The following is a 19,191-nucleotide window of genomic DNA, read 5'->3' on the forward strand; positions in this document are numbered from 1 at the left end:
ACAGACGTTCAGGACAGGATACGATATCTAAGGTGAACTTTTTTTATACTTCTTTTTTTTTTCAAAGTTGACTATACCAATAGAATTTTTTACTTGAAAGTTGATGGTACACATGGTACGAGGTTTACTCCTTTTCTTTTTTCTTTACTTTATTTGAAAATCAATTATTGTTTCTATTACTTTTTATTTGATTTGATTTGATTTTTCTTTTTATTTCAAACTATCGTCAGATTTTAACTAATATTTTACAAAACTCGAATAAACTCGTATTAATACATAAACATTGCTAATTATGATTTGTTTAATTTATTTTTATTAGACGCTACTTCGTAATATGTTGAAATATCCAACTGCAGTTTTAATTATCTATAAAAATATTCACCTTTTTACTTTTGTCAAACTTAGTGTTTATTTTTTTTTAAATATCATTGTGTAATTACTTACATTGTTAAAATTACTCAACGACATGTCCATCAATTTACCGGCAACGATTTTAATTGGATGATTAGATGCGAGTATTATCAATACCAAACTTCGTGCACTTTTCGTTGGAAGACGATTCCAATTAAGTGTACATGAAGTTACTCCAACTTTCATACCCTGAAAAAAGAAAAATAATATATAATACATATTTTGAATTATTTAATAAAAAGATCATTTGTGTGTCACCTGTTCTGATAGAAGTTCACCGATGTAACAAAAAATGAACATGTTAAAGGCAAACGATAAAAGAAAAATAAAATAGGTGACCAATCCGGTCGTGTCACTGTTTTCCCATTCCTATAAATTTATTAATTACATTTTATATTATATTTAATATAATAATTTCAAATAAATAAATATTATATTACCATGATTAGATAATACAAAACTAGACAAACGAGACTAGTACAACCCAATATTTCAACCATGCACATATATTGCAAGATTTCTTCCACATCCTTTACAAAACTGAAAAGAAAATTTTATTTAAACATACATACATTCAAATATATTTTATAAAAAAAAAAAAAAAAAAAACATACAGTCCCCACAGAACTCTTTCAATTTATTTTAATTTTAATATTACAAGCGTATAAAAAAAAAAACAGAAACAATTAAATCAAAAATTATTTCTACCTTCTATCATTGCACAACAAAAAAGAAATATAAAATAGTATAAGATAAAAATAAAAAATAAAATAAAAATAAAATTAAACAATACTTACTTCCTTGCACGAATTTGGTGTCGAATTACTTCGGCAATACGTTTATCAGGATCAGAATCATTGTCATTCTTTTCATCAACAATATCTCTCATCATTCTCATGAGAATTTCAAGTTGACCGCATACGTGCATGATCAAAAATGTTGCCAAACCACAGACCCCACATGCAACCGAATAAACGGCAAAACCGGCAAGAAATTGTCCAAAAAATACCAACTCGTAAGCAGGTGTTTCTTGTTCGTTGAATATTACGAAATAACTTGGACAAGCTAAAGGTCTTATAGTTAAATTTCCAATAATCATTTTACCTTTTGATAATGGTAAAATCGTACGATAAGACATTCCAGCACCATAAATAAACGAAGCTGACATTACTGCCAATGTTCTACCAACTTTAGCATGTGACATCATAGATTCATAATCTTTTTCCAATACAACCTTTTTCCAATCATCTTTGACATGTTTCATACACTCTTTGATCTTTTTACCACGAGTCATTAAAATACTATACTTTGTTGCATTAATTGAACACGTGCATAATGGTCCAAATATTTTCAATCTAATTCTAACATTTTGTTCGATTACAAATATTCTTAACAAACCGGGTAATAAAATAAATGTAAATAAAAAATAACAAAATGCGTTCGCGAAATAACTGTAAATCTTTTCTACGATTGATGTTTCATCGTCAAGTGGCCAACCACCGATTATTCGTAAAATTCCACGACCAATTTTAACCGAATAATTTAATGCTAATTCATTTCTATTTTTATTCATGACGATGGGAATTTTTGGATCTTCTAATTCAATAGTTTCTGACATAGTTTACAGGGACTGTTCTTTTCTAAATCTCAGGGATAACTGAACGGGATAAAGGGATGTTATGCTGATACAAATCAAAAGGGGGTTTCTACGCTTGCGTAGAAACACAATCATGTAAGGTATAGAAATTATTTCGATTAGATAATTGCATTCTATGTAAGTAAACAATTGATATTTGAAACTTGAAAATCTTTGACGATAAAGTTGAAATATAATACGAATTTATTCTTACGCCTTTTGCAAATGAACTTTTTCATTTTTTTTTATTCCCTTTGACACTCGTTTACTTTGATTAATTTTTTTTTTTTTAGTATTTAAAATTGTCCTCATAAATTTCAATTAACAATTGTTATATTGAATAATACAATTTTATTTTATTTTGTTTTTATTTTTTTAGTTTCAGTCAACTACGAGTAACACAACGACAGGCAACTCAAATGCAACTTTGTTGCGACGATTATAAAAATAAATAATTATTATATGAAATAATTAGAATTAAGGTTGCTTTTAAAGGGAATTGTAAGTAAACGAGAAAAATGTTATTTTTACGCTTGCGTAGTGGTAAAAGTTAGTAAATTGTACGATCGAAGGAAGAAGATAAGTTGAAACACAACAGTCGTACTTCGTGCGTGAATACAGTCGGACTGTTCAGGATACGATATCTAAAGTGAACTTTGTTATACTTACTTTTTTTTTTATTTTCAAAGTGCACTGTACTAATAGAATATTTTATTTCAAAGTTGGTGATACTGCACGAGGTTTTAAAAACAATTATTGTTTTTTTCATTTCTTTGTATTTTATTTCATTTTTTGTTCAAACTATCGTCAGATTTTTAGCTAATATTTTTCAAAAACTTGAATTTAGAATAAATACATACATAAAAATTACTAATTATGGTTTTTTTTTTTTTTTTTTAATTTTATTAGACGCTACTTCGTAAAATGTTGAAATAACCAACGGCAGTTTTAATTATCTAAAAATATTCACCTTCTTACTTTTATTAAAACGTAAGTATTGTATATTTTAAATATTATTGTAATATAGCTTACGTTGTTAAAATTACTCAATGACATGTCCATCAATTTACCAGCTACGATTTTTAATGGATAGTTTGACATAAGTATGACTGGTATCAAACATTTTGTATCCTTTACCGATAAACAATTCCAATTTAAGGTACAAGAGGTTACGCTTACTTTTGAACCCTGTTTTAATTAATTTCAATTTTTAAAATTTGTGCCAATTTTTCTAAATGTAATTATTATTTTACCTGTTCCGATAGAAGTTCTCCGATGTAACAAAATATGAACATGTTGAAGGTGAAAGATACGAGAAGTAAAATAAAAGTTACGAGACCGGTTGCATCGCTATTTTCCCATTCCTTTAAATAAACACAAAAATTATGATTATTGTTGAAAAAAGATATAATGAAACTTATTATAGATTTTTTCATAGAAATTTACTTACCATTACTAAATAATATAAAACTAGACAAACGAGACTAGTGCAGCCCATAATTTCTGCTAAACAAGGATACTGCAAAATTTCTTCTACATCTTTAACAAAACTATTAAAAAAAAAAATAATAATTAAACATATTCACAAAAGTCAAAAAGTTATAATTAGTAAGCTTTACTTTTAAACATTTTTTTTGTTTATAATTGTAATACCGAAACTTAATTTTCATGGATTAAAAACTTATATTATTTGATTTTATTTTAATTAATTTATCAAATACTGTACTGTTAATACCATGAAATTGTCTTTACTTATAATTAAAATTATAATTACAATCAGATAATTAAATATTAAATAAAACAAAAATGTTTATAATTTCAGATAATAACAATTACTTTCTTGCTCTGATTTGATGTCGGATGACTTCGTCGATACGTTTTTTGGGATTAATTTCATCAGAATAATGTCCATCAACGATGTCATTCATTTTTCTCATCAGTATACGTAATTGACCACAAACGTGCATAATCAAAAAAGCAGCCAATCCACAAACTCCACTACCAACGGTATAAACGGTAAAACCACCAAGAAATTGACCGATAAATACGAGTTCGTATGCTGGTGTTATTTGCTCATCGAATATTACAAAGTAACTTGGACAAGCAAGGGGTCTTATAGTAATATTACCAACAACTACAGAACCTTTGGAAAGTGGTAAGAAAGTACGATAAAATATTCCAGCACCGTATATAAAAGAAATCGACATTGTTGCAAGTATTCTTCCTATTCTAGCCTGAGACATCATAAATTCGTGATCCTCAGGAAGAATAATATTTTCCCAGTCTTCTTTAATATGTTTCAAACATTTATTAATTTTTTCCCTATGTATCAATAATATACTATATTTCATAGCATTTGTTGAACACGTACAAAGTGGTCCGAATATTTTCAATTTTTGTTTCGTACTTTTTTCAATTAAAAATATACGCAAAAATCCTGGTATCAATATGAATGCAAAGAAAAAATAACAAATGCACTTCATTATGAAACTAATGAATTTTTCAATGAACGATGCGTCATTTAAAATTGGCCAAACACCGATAGCTCGTAAAATACTGTATGGTATTTTCATGGAATAATTTAAGCTTTTTTCGTTTCTAACGATGATACTTTCTTCTTCTTTTTCTGCTTCTTTTTTCTTCAAGTTAGTTTTGTTGAATTCGATCGACGACATGATCGTTGTCAAGAGAACAACGATAGTAATTGCAAAGTTGAAACTTAACTTAGGAAACAATGAAGACTGTAGAAAAAAAAAGCAAGCAATGTAGAAAATAAAAAACCTAATCGTTCGAGTATTATTGTGGTGGGGTAATATAATTGCATTTATGAAGTAGGGTTCTACGCTTGCGTACGATATCATCGTAAGGGTTGAGTTCGACCTTTCAAACTGTTACTTTATCTCTCTCTCTCTCTCTCTCTCTCTGTTTTCTTTTTCTTTTTTATTGTAACTTTGTTTTTAAATCCTATTTTAATATCATTAATAGTTTTCACGAATCAAATCATTCATTTTACTTGTTAATATCTTTCAACGAATTTATTTGTACCAATAAAAAAAAAAAAAATAACAAAAGACAAAGTGTGATATAACAAATGTTTGTTATATTCTTTGGGTTCGAATTGTGAATGAAGTTTAAGGATTTTGATGCATTTTACAATAAGTGAATAATGTGCTAATAAAAAAAAAATATATTAAATGCTGGTAGTACGAAGCATGTTCAAATACGCCACCGATGTTCTAACGATCTAAAAATGAAACAAACAAATTATTGTACTTTATTACATTGTATTTTTTGTGATGGGGTTGAAGTGAAAGGGTAATCTTTGACTTACCGCACCAAAACTGTTCAGTGATAAATCTAAAAATTTGCCTGCAGTTATTTTGATTGGTCTATTAGACATTGCCATAATCAAAATCAAACATCGTGATGTTTTTTCTGGCAAATGGAACCATTCCAATGTGCAGGACGTTCTTGCAACTTTCATAGCCTAATTCAAAAATATAAAATAAAATAGTTAAGTATCATAGAGGATGAATAGAGAATTGTATTTTCTAAAATAGAAATTATTTTACCTGATCGGTCAAAAGTTCACCAATGAAACAATATATAAAAATGTTGAACGTAAAAGTTACAAGTAATATCGCATAAGTTAACATTGCTACAGCATCGTTGTTTTCCCATTCCTGTAAACAAAAAATGAAAATAGATTAAAAAAAAAAAAAAAGATAATTATAAAATGTAAGGGTGAAATATAATTATTTGAAAATTATTTTACCATGATGATATAATATCCCAAAAGACATAAAATCAATGTACAACCAACCACTTCCACTAAACATATATGTTGCATAGCTTCTTCGATATTTTTTAAAAATCTAAACAATATTGTACAAAAATTAGTAATAATTATTAAAAAATATTTTTAAAGTAAGTACAATTGATTTAACCCAGTGTAATGGTTTAAAAAAAAAAAAAACCAAAATTATGGTAATAATAGTATCAATAAATTTGTGTGATTGAATATTACACAAGTTATTTTGTAAATAATTATAATTGATATTATTTATATTATTTTATTATTATTATTATTTTTATTATATTTATATTATTATCTATAATAATTCTTATTGATTAACATTTTTATTGTATTTAACAAAGTTCAGATCATTCGTAAAAAGAATATTTCTTACCCACTGACATTAATATGATGTCTCACCAAAGCAGCTAATTTTTCATCCAACGAAATGATACTCGTTTTAGTATCGTCAACCAATTCTTCCAATCTTCTGATTAAAATTTCTAATTGTCCGCATGCGTGTAAAACGTAAAGTGCTGCCAAACTGCAAGCCCCGCTTGTCACGGAATACGTCACAAATCCGGCAATAGTTTGCAATGTAAAAACAATCTCGTAAGCTGGACTTTTTTGTGGATCGAAAAATATAAAATAACAAGCGAATGCCAATGGTCTTATGGTAATGTTTTTAGCATTAACTATGGTTCCTCTTGACAAGGGTACAATTATGCGATAGGAAAAACCACTGATGTAAACGAATGCAACGCAAAGTATGGCAATGCTACGACCTATTCTAGCCTTTTCTAACATAGTTCGACGATCTTTCAAATTGACAACATATTTCCAATCATTTTCCAGACGTAACACGCAATCTTCCAACTTTTTACTACGACATAAAAATATGGTGTATTTCAATACGGCCATTGAACAATTGCACATTGGACCAACTGCTTTTAATCTACGTCGTGGATCCTTTTCTTTCAAAAATGTATTCAACAATCCAGGTATCAATATGAAACATAACAACGAATGACATATTATTTTTAACAATTTCATACTAATTTCTTTGATTATGTTATCACGTGTTTTTTCACGATGGGGCCAAATGCCGATCAATTTCAATACACCACGACTAACGTGTACAGTAAGTTCAACGTCATTTTCATAATTATCGTTTTCCCATTTTGATGTTTCCATTGAGAATCAAAATACAATGGGGATTTTCTTCTTTTCGATTTCAACTAGTTTCTTACTAAACAACTTTACTAGAAATGTTGCCTTACTGACGTATAAGAAAAATCTAACTCGCTGGGACGGGAAAGGGTGTTCATAAATTATGCGCATTGAAATTACACGATTACTCTTTAAAAAAAAAAAAAAAAAAAACTTTGCCAGGTAATCCATAACTTTTTCTATTCTCTTAGATTTGCGTAATCGGTGAAAATACGAAAAACTTTATTTCTACTTTGTTTTCTTCTTTTATTTTCTTGTTCTTTTTCTTCTTATAGAAATTAGAAGGGTTTAAAGTTAACGTTTGCTTTACCATAGACCGTATTACATTAAATAAAATAAAAATAATAAAACTAAGTTTAATTACAATTATAATTTCAATTAGAAAGGTTTAATGTTAACGTTGTTGATTTTACCATAGACCGTAATAAAAACGTAAGTTTAAAGACAATTATTTTCAATTAGTTAATAACAATTTAATATTGAATTTTAACATCGTATTTAGTATCATCTTCTTTCCTACGAATGGTTGAGAGTGTATCCAAAATTTACGTTGTAACTGCACGTAACATGTTGCAATATGTTGCAGCAGTTTTGATAACCTGCAATCCAAATATTTTTCATTCTGTAAACTTTGATAAAAAAAAAAAAAAAAAAAATACAAACTGTCGATTGTGAAATGAACGAAAGAAAAAAAGACTTGTCTCTTATTTTTTTCTCTCTATTGGAATAATAAATGATCCTGCAGGAGAAACAGGGTAAGTGCGTTCCAATCAACTTTTATATAAACTTTTGATTATCCTTGCGTGAGTAAGAATAAATCGATTATACCAACAACGAAGTTAGTATAATTGTCTTTAAAAAAAAAAATAAATAAATAAATAAAGAAGAAAGAAAAAAATAAAAAATAAAAGAAAAAACAATAACAATAACAACAATAACAAAGTTATACTCACGTTACCAAAAGTTTGCAGGGAAAGTCCGACTATGTTACCAGCTGTGATTCTCATTGGACGATTCGATATTGCTGTCATCAATATAACACCTGCTGATTTATTTTTAGGTAAATTATACCAATCCAACGTACGACACGTTTTTGCTACATTTTCCGCCTATCTTCCGTCAATGAACATTTCGATCTGTAAGTATTTTACTTTATCTTCTTATCAATGTTAATAACAAAATTTTATCATCAAATTAATAATACCTGAAACGTCAGTTGTTCACCGATATAACAAAACATAAATATGTTACATATGATCGATGATAATGCAATACTGTACATGAAAACTATTACAAGATTATGGCTCGTCCATTCCTTGAAAATAAATATTCTAATTGTTTTGTATTATTTTATTTTATTAATACTGCATTTAAATATCTCGTTAGACATTTCAAAAAATTATACCATCATAATGTTATAGGATAAACAACATAAGATCAATGTACATCCTGTTAATTCGATCAAACATAATTTTTGTAGCATATGTTCCACCATACGTAAAAAACTGTAAATTATTTTTATGGTTATTATAAACTTTCAAAAATAATAATCATTTTGTAACTAACACATTTAGAAAATAATAAATTAAATTAATATAATATAATTATATATATATAAAAGTAAAGTAAATTATTTTAAATATAATATTAATTTAATTATATTTAATAAAAAATATAATATATATTATTTTAAAATAATATTATATTAAATTTATAATATTATTAAAAATAAATCATTTCAAATATAATAAATATAATATTAATATAATATAATGAATTTATAGGATTCGTATAAGAATTCAAATATTTACAATAAAATTAAATTTTCTATACAAACTTTCGAACTCTAATTTGATGTTCAACAGTTGTAGCAATCTTTGCATCGATGTTAACACCTGGTACATCAGTTTTTTCTACCATTCTCTTCATCAACATTGTCAAAATCTCAAGTTGTCCACAAATATGAAGTACGAAGAGTGCTGCTAATCCACAAACAGCAGTCGTGATGGAATACGTTATGATACCGGACAAACATTGAAGAAAATAAACAATCTCGTAAACTGGACTAATTTGTGGATCGAAAAATAAATAATAACAGGGACAAGGTAATGGTCTTATCGTTATATTTTCATTAATTATTATTTTTCCTCTTGTCAATGGTATAATACCACGAAAAAGTATTCCACTACCGTACATCAATGCGCCACAGATAAAAAAAAATCTTCTTCCAACGATTGCTTTTTTTTTCATCATTTCACGTGTACAATTTTCCATGGTATTTTTCCAATCGTCTTTGACGTGTTTCAAACACAAATTAATTTCGTCTATGCAGAAAAATAATACAATGTATTTGGCTAAACTCATAGATGAATACATGATCGGTACGATTACGCGAATTTTTCCATAAGTACTCGTTTCTATCAAACAAATGTGCAAAATACCAGGTATCACTACGTAAAGTATTACTACGAAATTAAACAATATCAATATTAATCTTAAACTTTTGTGAAAACGTGATTCACTCATTTTCGATTGCAAATATATTATGCGAATTCCTAAAGATAATAATACATTTCGATTAGGTTCTATCACGTAACGTAAATCATCTTTGTAATTTTTGTTTATTAACATTTTTTTTTTTTTAATTTTCGTTTTGTTTCTATCACTTCTTATATCTTTGTCTAAGATCCACTATTGTAAATTTGCTTGTAGCAAATGTTACTGAACGTTAATACAATATGACTGATGATGAAGATGATGATGATTCGTCTGAGCAAGTTGTTGTAAATTGCGCTTGCGTGTTTGAATCTTTAACTTACTGTTATCAACCTTGGGTAGGGTTAGATAAGTACAGGTTTTACCTCTTTTAAAACTTCGACTTTTACATTTATTACGATAACTTTCTTTCTTATTCTAAGAATATATAAGTTTCTTCTATCCTGGTAAAACAATCGTGAACCCTTTAGAAAACAAAACAAAACAAAAAAAAACATAAAAAAAAGTACGTATTGTACAAATTGAAAAAGTAAACGTAGAAATGATATTAAAAATTATAACATTCACAAGGGGGTAAGTTTAAATTGTGTACGATTCATCCCTCGTTCTTGTTTTATTATTATTATTTTGTTAAAAAGTATTATCGTGTTTTAAAACAAACGTAAAGATTGTTCGTAAAGAAAGTATTCCGTTCAAGTGAATTATTTTATTTTATTTTCTTATCGAAATTGTCAAATAAGTGGCTTATTTGTTGAAACGTTGACTTTTTTTTTGTTTCTTTATCAAATTAATTTGAAACTTTAAAGTGTGCGTGAAAAAAGTGACTAACAATTATTCGAAGATATTTTTAATAACTAATTTTTATTAATTTAACATGACCAATAATTATACTGCAATGTATCAGAAATCGCGAGTAAAATGAAATCTTACTAAAAAATACTATACTCACAAATAGATTATGGTAATTAAAAATAATTAAATCATCGTTCGCATAATATTACAATAAGCTACGGTCGTTTTAATTACCTAAAATATGAAAATAAATTTTTTAATAATTAATCATTCGAATGACAACCACAAAATTGGTTAATATTACTAAAAAATGTACTTACTTGTCCGAAAGTTTGTAAAGAAAGTTCGATTACGGTTCCAGCAGTGATTTTCATTCGACGATTTGATAACATAACGATCAGTATAATATTTTTAGCTTTTTTATATGGAATCCGATTCCATTCCAATATGCAAGATTTTACGCTTACTTTTTCGTCCTAGCATTTTTTGTTATAAAAAAAAAATAAAATAAAATAAAATAAAATAGAAAAACAAAGATAATAAAATTGTACCTGTAGCATAAGTTGTTCACCAACCAAACAAAATACAAACATTTGAACTGTAACAGACAATAACGCAATAATAATCGATATTAGAGTTTTCGTATCTTGTTTACCCCAATCCTGTAAGGAAAAAAAATGTATCAAATTTAAAAAGAATATTAATTAAAAAAAAAATTAAATAAATAAATAAATAAATCATACCATCGTTAAAGAATAACCCAAAAAACATTGGGTCATGCTGCAACCAAAAATATCCATAAAATATAATGGATTCATGGTATTCTCGATCATTTGTATAAAACTAAAACAACAAACACAATTTTATCGAAATACAATTGTGAAGAAAAATAAAATGTAATTAAATAAAAAACAAAAAAAACAAAAACAAAGTCATACTTTCGTACTCTTATGTGATGTTTAATTGCAATAGTTAATTTCTTATCGATGTTGAATTTTTCGTTAGAATCAACATTGCTGACAATATCGTCGAGAAGATTGATAAATATTTCAAGTTGGCTGCATGCATGAACGACGAAGATAACAGCTAGTGTGCATATAGTAATATTGGTATAAATCGTAACACAACCTTGAGCACATTGTAGAAAAAAACTATTTCGTAAAAAGGACTGATCTGATCGTCGAAAAGATTAAAATAATAACCAGCACTGGGTAATGGTCTTATGGTAATATTTTCCGAAATTTTCATATTTCCTTTCATTAATGGTAAAATCAAACGCATGTAAATTACGGTTGAATGTAAAAATACGCAGATTATGGTGAAAAAACGTTTACCATATTTCATTCTATTCAAAATAATTTCTCGATGATACGAATTTGAAATATTGTTCAAATCTTCTTCCACATATTTCATACAACGTATTATATCCTTTTGTCTTATTATCAAACAATTATATTTTGTTAATAATAATACGTTGTAAAGTAATATTGGCATTTTTCTTAATTTAACTTGTATCCTTTTTTCTATCAATATTACGTGTAATATCGTTGTCGTTAGAAAAAATATGGTCAATCCGTAACAAATTAAATTGGATAAGAATTTTTTGATTTTACCGATGATTGTTGAAGATGTTGAAGTAAAAGTATCTTCAAAATGATCGAGCACACCTAATATTCTAAGCAATTTATCACAGACACGATTTAAATATTTCACTTCTATCTCATATTCTTTCTTATTTCTTATCGTTCTTGTCATTTCTCTGACAAACCTTTTTATCCTATATCGATTCTTCTTTTACCCCTTTTGAATAGAAATAATAAAGAAAATAATCCCCCCCAAGTTTTACCTCGCTTTATTGAACTTGCTTTAAAATTCTTCATTTGTTCAACAAACTTGTGTCTCAGAATAAATTATTATTATGGTTTCGTGATACGCATGCGTTGATAATAAATTATTTATTTATTTTTTTTCTTTTCCTATCTAGTGATCAGTAAGTTATACAGAGAAAATTGTTTCTTTCCTTTATTTTACTTTTTATGGGAAGAATCATTGTTTTATCGTTTTACGCATATGTTGGAAGTTTAAATGAATATATTTCTTTTTATTAATAAAAATAAAAATAAAAATAAAAATAAAAATAAAAATAAAAATAAAAATGAAAAGACAAGTTGTTTAGGAAAATAACTACGTTTAACACACACTTATAAAGTGGATTAAAAGTATAAGATTTAAAAAATACAATTGAAGTATGCGAAGCATTGATTTACAAGATAAAGATTCGATAAGGCAATACACATATTTTTATTTTATGATAATATTTATCAATTACACGATAACGGTTGTGTGCAGTCGTATGATTAAAGTAATTCCATAAACTATTAAATGATCAAACCGAACGATAGAATCAATCCCACTTACAAAGTATTCTAATCGATCATTGTGATGTCTAATCAAGAAGAATCTAAAGGTTAGCAGAGTATTAAACAAATTCCAAATTTTATATTTTTAATTAACATAAACATTTGAAATATAATTTCAATCTTTATAACTTAATATATAATGTTTCAAGTAATGATTTTGATTGTCATTTAAGTGTGCGTCTGATTTATATAAAGTATATTTTGTTTTTATTGTTTTATACAGTTGCATTATGGAAATTGCAAGAGGGAACGTGGACTATGTTTATTGCAGAAATAGTTGGTACAGCAATATTAATTTTTATTGGTTGTATGGCATGTATCGGTTCCTTGTTACCTACACCACTGCAATCGTCTATTGCATTTGGTATGACAGTAAATCTTATAATTATGGTAAGTTTTAATATATAAACAAATAATTATAAAATTAATCAGTGAATGCTAAATTAAATGTGTATAAAATTACATTCTTGTTAAACTGTAAAAAAAAAAAAAAGAAAAAAAGTAAGAAAATTAGAATTTATTGTCTTACGATTGCGGAAGTAACAATTACAGTATTAAACATTTTTTAATTGATTCAGTAATATAATGTATAAATATTTGAAAATAATTTCAAATATATGATTGAATGAAATTTAATTTTAAATAAAATAAATTCTATTTCATTTGATTAGATGTTGGGTCACGTTAGTGGAGCTCATTTAAATCCAGCAGTTACAATTGGTGCAGTAATCGTAGGTTTAAAAAGTATTCCAACAGGTATCTTATACGTAATTGCACAATTTATAGGTGCAACTCTTGGATACGGTGCATTACAGGTTATTTGATTTTAATTTTTATAATACTAATGTATATTAATTAAATTAAATATATTTGTTAAATATTAAACAGGTAGTAATACCAGGTGATTTATTTAACAATGGTAATTCAAATTCGATGGTTGGCGTTTGCATGACTGTTATTCATCCTAGTGTCAGCATTTCTCAAGCTATTCTTATCGAAGCATTATGCACTGCTTGCATACTTCTCGGTGCATGTGCAACATGGGATTCCAGATGTGCTCATACCACAGATTCAACTGCTATCAGATTTGGTTTTTCCGTTGTTGCTATCTCACTTGCTGCGGTAACATTTTTTAAATTATATTTTTTCTTATTTGTATTTAATTTATGTTGATGATAAGAATGAAAGGGTTGTTTTCAGGGACCATACACGGGTTGTAGTATGAATCCTGCTCGTTCTTTTGGTCCTGCATTATGGAACAGTGATTGGACTAATCAATGGGTAAATTTTTAATTAAATTATTTATTGTATAGTATATAATTATATATTACAATATATATTTATTTATTTATTATTATTGGGTTAGTAATTAAATCATTGTTGAGTTTGAAAAGCCACCTGTCGACAAAATCTGCAACCATTCACTTGTCCCCCAAAACCCAATGTATATATTACGTATTTAATATTTATTTGTTATAATATATTACAATATATAAATAATATACAATATATAATTATATTATATATTAAATTACTATAGTAAGATATTTTTATTAATTTATTACAATGCTCTTTTAGGGGTTACGATTTTTTTTTTGTCTAAAACATAAATTATCTCTTTTCCCAGATAATAATATTGTTAACAAATTAACTTAAATTAGTCTTCCCTTTTCTTCTGAAAGTTCGATTTATGGTTTCCCATAAATAAACAATTTTAAAATTTAGTTATTGGTTAATCAAATACTTGATATTAGCTAATCGAATTTTATTTTTAGGTTTATTGGTTCGGACCAACAATTGGTGCATTATTAGGATCATACGTTTATCAATTATTCTTTTTAAACAAACCACGAATAAAATATTATAATGAATCAACGATCGTCAAAATGTAGGATGGAAATAATTGAACATAATTTTTGATCGTGTCAAAATAAAGGTAAATATTTTTCTATATTATCTACGATTAGTACAATTTCTATGCATTAAATACACGAAACAATTTTATCTCAGATAATTATTGTACGTTGGTATAGTCATTTTCAAGATGAAATTTCAACGTAGTATTGGTTTCTTATACTAGATGGCATTGTTACACACAAGGCTTCAAATCATTGATTATTTTTTTTTATATAAATAATAATAATAAATAATATATAAATTAATATATATTTTTTTGTATATTTATATAAATTATTATTGATGATTATTAAAAGTATATTAAATATTTTTTATTTGTTATAAGTTTAAAGACTACGTCGCATTTACATTTCAAATTGGTCAACTTCATCGAACACCCTTTCATATAGAAAATAAACCCATTTGGAAAAAATCATAAGTTATAGGAGAAAAAAAGTTTACAGTTGTGAAAACTCAAAGAACGATTAGTATACCTGTCATTATTCATAGAAATGAAGGGTTGTAGTTAGAATGAAAAAGAGTCAGTAGTTTACGTTTGTTTTATCATAAGTTTTAACCCCTTTCGTATGAAACTTTATCGTGGGATACATAATTATTGTTGTTTTTAAATTTATACAGAAACAAAGATAATAATAATCGAAAGAATTATTATTATTATTATTATATCATACTCGAATGATAATTATTATATTTGAAGTTAATATTCATATCAATGAAATTTGATGAAAATTTTCTGTACATGTCTTATAATAATTTATATGGGGATAAATTTATTAGACATAATTGCGCATTTTCAATAAATGTATATATAGAAATAGAAATATATAGACAATTTCTTCTCACGTTGTATTTATCGATTAGTCGTAGAACGTTCTGGAACATCGAGAAGCGCCCAAACGGCTGCGACCCGAAGATCATAAACTTTTTTTTTCCTCTTTTTTTTATTTACGATACGTTATGTAAGAGATTTATTTCGTTTTTTTTTTTTTTTTTTTTTTTATTATTTATCATTAATCATTTCGGTCTACTCAATTTATAATTTTCGTATAATATTTTATCAGATAATTTCTTTGAAAATTTTATTACATTTATCTAATAGATTATTAATATTATTATATTTTAAAAATTTATTTATCTTTAATAAAAAATTCCTTTAATTTGTCTTCAACCATTATAATTTTTTAATTGAAAAATATACTTCGATAATAAACGAAGTGAAAAATGAAAAGAGGGTTTATTTTACACGAAATACTTGAACATTGTATTTTAAATACAATGCTAGTTTATAATTGCATATAATTGCAAGACTTAAACGTGGCTTATTAAAAATAATAATTATATTGTTAATAATAATATTATTCTATATAATATTTTTTATTTTAAATTTATTACTATATTGACAATATAGACAATATTTGTTTGACTAATCTTTTTACTTCAAATTAAAATTGTTACATCCACCTTTGCAAATTTTATTTTACAATAATTCTTATTAAACATTAGCCTTTATTTTATTATCGAATTGTTGTACAATTATTTGCAATTGATATTAAAAAAAAAATAAATAAATAAATAAATAAATTTTCAAAGACAGTTAGTTCGATCAATAACGAAACAAACATTCGTGAACTAACCGTGTGTGTTCTTGAATGTAATATAAATGAAAAATAATAAATTAAATCATTTTTTCTAGGTTACCTTTTGAATAAGATGATTGAAAATAATTCGACCGGTTCTTTCAATTATGTTTCTATGAAGTTGATTCTTCATGCATAAACCGTTGAAACTCACATGCAGTTAAAACATGTAAGACACACGCAACGATACTTCTCTCTATCCTAGATTCTATATTTAGGCAAACTTTGCGGTGTTCTACAAACGTGTCTGCTTCTTTACGTGTTATCGTAATCTACTACAAAAATATATTATTTTTCTTTCAATTTTTGTATGCTCATAATCTTAATCTTCAAAGATTTATAATCTCTGTTTGCATAACTTATCGTCAACAGTTTAAATCATTTGATTGAAACAGAAAATAAATGGTAAATGTATGATCCACAAAACGTGAAAATAAAAATACTCTGATAAATAATATTTTATCATCCTTTCAGTTAAAATTGTGTATACACTTAACCCGACATTATACATTCCCTTTTCGTGAGAATATTTTGTTGTTGTTAAATCTTTAGAATCTTTTCATATACAAACGAGTACTATGAACTCTTACATCTTATTATGCATAACAATAAGAATATGAGAATAATATTACACTTGGTTACTCTTTTATTCCCACACCAACAAAATTGCAATTCATTTATTCACCATACATCAATTTAATCATAAACTTATATATTACTATATTATTTTTTGTAAATAAATTTCGCAAATATGTACAAGGCAAAATTATTGATCAACCTGTGACGAATTATTATATATCTACCATGCTAAATAAAAATAATATATTCAAAAAAAAAAAATAAAATAAAAAATAGAATGTAGATACACTTCAAAAGGAAAAGATAAAAAAAATAATATGATTAGAACGTAGTAAACATGGTGGGCCTTGAACAAGGCGCCTATGTTATTCGAGATACCTAAAAATAACGTTTGCATTACTGATTCTGTTTAAAAAACAACGTGCGATAAAAAGGTCGCGTGTGGTATGGCAAGAGGAAAATTTTTTGTTTTTTTCTACGCATCCATCGAAGGTCATTTTAGGATGCTACGCAGTTTTGAATTCAGTGTTACGGTTTAACATTCGTTGTGAAGGGAAAGGGTATACGAATTCCCTCCCTTCTTTCTCTTCTCTCATCCTGTTTATCCTCTCAGGTCATTCTTTACGGTTTTGAAAGTATGTGTGTGTAGATATATCGATGTAAAAGCAGCTGTGCGTAGCTGTGTGTGTTTGTTTGTATGTGTTGTTTGTTGCGTTGTATTATGCTGTTGTGTGAACTCAACCTTCTTTCTTTCTTATATCAAATAGAACTCGTTTTTTTTTTTTTTCTATTCTAACGTATCGTACGGTATTTCTATTTTCTATATTTGTTCGTATTATATTTTAAACAAATTTTAACGTTTTAAAATGTCGTACATACAAACGGGTCATTTAGAAATAAAATAAAAATATAGGAAACAAAAATTGAACATTATCGTGATGCAATACTTATTGTTTAATTATTTCTTATTAGAATATTCGTACATTATGAAAGATTTTTTACATGAAATCTCGAATTTTCTAGAAACTTTTCTAGAAAAACATCAATTTTATTTATTTACCATTAGAACAATTTATACCATTTAATGTTATACAATGTATTCAATGTGGAAAATTTTAAATCGCGTTTTAGTGAAAGTGAATTTTGGAATGTTTATTTTCGAAATTTCGATAAATGTTTATCATTTTTAACTTATCTATTAGAAGATACATTAAATAACAATAAAAGGAAACATTAGTTTTGTATTTATCGATCAAACGGTATATTACGAAAAAAGGAAAAGAGAAATTAATAAATCGAAGACTATTCTAGAAACGTCGTAGTAAAACGTCCTTCGAGAAAGGGAATTGCGTCGTAGTACTGGGTTTCGCCCTTTTTTAGGCTACGTGGAAACTACGCATCGGTTTCTGGCCCTGGTCACGTGAACAACCGAAAGAAAAGTATGAGAAAGAAAATGAATAAGAGAGAGAGAGAGAGAGAAACAGATAAAGAGAAAGAGAAAGAAACAGATAAAGAGAAAGAGAGAGAGAGAGAGAGGAAGGTTACAGAAAGCAAGACGCAAAATATTATCTCACGAACCAAGTTGGTTATATATATATATGTTTGATTGTGTTTCATATATATATATGTATCTATCTTTCTCTCTCAGTTCTCACTCAACCAGTTTTATACTACACGGTCAAACCATATTTGTCGGTGTGAGTTCACATATAAACCGGTTTCAATAATGTATTAGTAACGTATATATATACATTCCATCGAACAAAGTGTGAGATACGGTTTATGGTGGGGTTCACAAGTAGAGAACGTGCCAGAAATTCTGTCTACGTTCGACCGATCAATACTACATATTTCCTTGTTTTTTATTAAACCAAGATAATATGAACAATTTTGATAACCCAAATCGTTTAGTTTTGAATTAATCTTGGTCTGGGTTAACATTTAATGTCATAATTTATTGATTATATGCAAGATATTTGTAATAATATGATATTGCGCGTTAGGAATAAAACCGGACAAACAAAGTGTTCGGTGTACAGCGCCATGCAGCGGTTGAATTTTCTCGAATGTTCGATGCCCGGGACACGTCAGCTATATAAACCCGATGGGTTCCACCGACCAGGCGCATTCGTTAACAGACCTTCGTTCAGTTAGGATACTGAATACTTCAGGAAACCTTCCCAAACCTCCCTCCGGACCTCACCCATCGAGGGACGAGTAGGGAACCTTCACCGGCTAATCAACCTTTTCGCTTTTTATTTTTTTTTTCGTGATCGT

The 19,191-nt window shown here is 27.0% G+C and overlaps 6 protein-coding genes across 8 annotated transcripts; 1 reads left to right on the top strand and 5 right to left on the bottom strand.

Annotated features, from left to right (window-relative positions):
• Positions 1 to 25: 25 nt before the first annotated feature.
• LOC107067908 (odorant receptor 82a) lies at positions 26 to 2,328 on the bottom strand. Its single transcript, XM_089175480.1, has 5 exons — positions 1,209 to 2,328; positions 852 to 951; positions 670 to 780; positions 445 to 600; positions 26 to 366 (listed from the first exon to the last, which is right to left on the bottom strand). The coding sequence occupies exons 1-5, from the start codon at positions 2,027 to 2,029 to the stop codon at positions 316 to 318; spliced, it is 1,239 nt and encodes a 412-aa protein (XP_089031606.1). The 5' UTR covers positions 2,030 to 2,328; the 3' UTR covers positions 26 to 315.
• Positions 2,329 to 2,939: 611 nt separating this feature from the next.
• On the bottom strand, positions 2,940 to 4,908 carry LOC107067907 (odorant receptor 4). Its single transcript, XM_089175479.1, has 5 exons — positions 3,884 to 4,908; positions 3,498 to 3,597; positions 3,301 to 3,411; positions 3,080 to 3,235; positions 2,940 to 3,003 (listed from the first exon to the last, which is right to left on the bottom strand). The coding sequence occupies exons 1-5, from the start codon at positions 4,906 to 4,908 to the stop codon at positions 2,953 to 2,955; spliced, it is 1,443 nt and encodes a 480-aa protein (XP_089031605.1). The 3' UTR covers positions 2,940 to 2,952.
• A 307-nt stretch (positions 4,909 to 5,215) lies between these two features.
• LOC107067959 (4-vinylanisole receptor) lies at positions 5,216 to 7,037 on the bottom strand. The gene is made up of 5 exons (XM_015323910.2): positions 6,238 to 7,037; positions 5,823 to 5,922; positions 5,620 to 5,730; positions 5,379 to 5,534; positions 5,216 to 5,291 (listed from the first exon to the last, which is right to left on the bottom strand). The coding sequence occupies exons 1-5, from the start codon at positions 7,035 to 7,037 to the stop codon at positions 5,238 to 5,240; spliced, it is 1,221 nt and encodes a 406-aa protein (XP_015179396.2). The 3' UTR covers positions 5,216 to 5,237.
• A 544-nt stretch (positions 7,038 to 7,581) lies between these two features.
• Positions 7,582 to 12,201, bottom strand: LOC107067906 (4-vinylanisole receptor). The gene is given in 8 exon segments (XM_089175447.1): positions 7,582 to 7,672; positions 8,027 to 8,182; positions 10,557 to 10,595; positions 10,682 to 10,837; positions 10,913 to 11,023; positions 11,105 to 11,204; positions 11,300 to 11,513; positions 11,516 to 12,201. Coding segments are annotated over 8 exon segments (1,431 nt in total). The 5' UTR covers positions 12,117 to 12,201; the 3' UTR covers positions 7,582 to 7,618.
• Positions 8,368 to 9,787, bottom strand: LOC149031566 (uncharacterized). The gene is made up of 2 exons (XM_089175472.1): positions 8,911 to 9,787; positions 8,368 to 8,578 (listed from the first exon to the last, which is right to left on the bottom strand). The coding sequence occupies exons 1-2, from the start codon at positions 9,702 to 9,704 to the stop codon at positions 8,473 to 8,475; spliced, it is 900 nt and encodes a 299-aa protein (XP_089031598.1). The 5' UTR covers positions 9,705 to 9,787; the 3' UTR covers positions 8,368 to 8,472.
• A 496-nt stretch (positions 12,202 to 12,697) lies between the features above and the next one.
• LOC107068039 (aquaporin AQPAe.a) lies at positions 12,698 to 19,164 on the top strand. 3 transcript variants are annotated; one of them, XM_089175476.1, is made up of 7 exons: positions 12,698 to 12,828; positions 13,005 to 13,171; positions 13,453 to 13,596; positions 13,670 to 13,903; positions 13,982 to 14,062; positions 14,557 to 14,717; positions 14,792 to 19,164. In XM_089175476.1, the coding sequence occupies exons 1-6, from the start codon at positions 12,804 to 12,806 to the stop codon at positions 14,671 to 14,673; spliced, it is 768 nt and encodes a 255-aa protein (XP_089031602.1). In that variant the 5' UTR covers positions 12,698 to 12,803; the 3' UTR covers positions 14,674 to 14,717; positions 14,792 to 19,164. The 3 variants fall into 3 exon arrangements, with proteins under 3 accessions (XP_089031602.1, XP_089031601.1, XP_089031600.1); XM_089175475.1 differs by having other exon boundaries at positions 16,392 to 19,164; XM_089175474.1 differs by having other exon boundaries at positions 14,557 to 19,164.
• Positions 19,165 to 19,191: the final 27 nt, after the last annotated feature.

This window comes from Polistes dominula, unplaced genomic scaffold (genome assembly GCF_049000335.1).
Source record: "Polistes dominula isolate Pdom_NZ unplaced genomic scaffold, Pdom_raw_medaka contig_17, whole genome shotgun sequence".
Taxonomy (NCBI): Eukaryota; Metazoa; Arthropoda; class Insecta; order Hymenoptera; family Vespidae; genus Polistes; species Polistes dominula.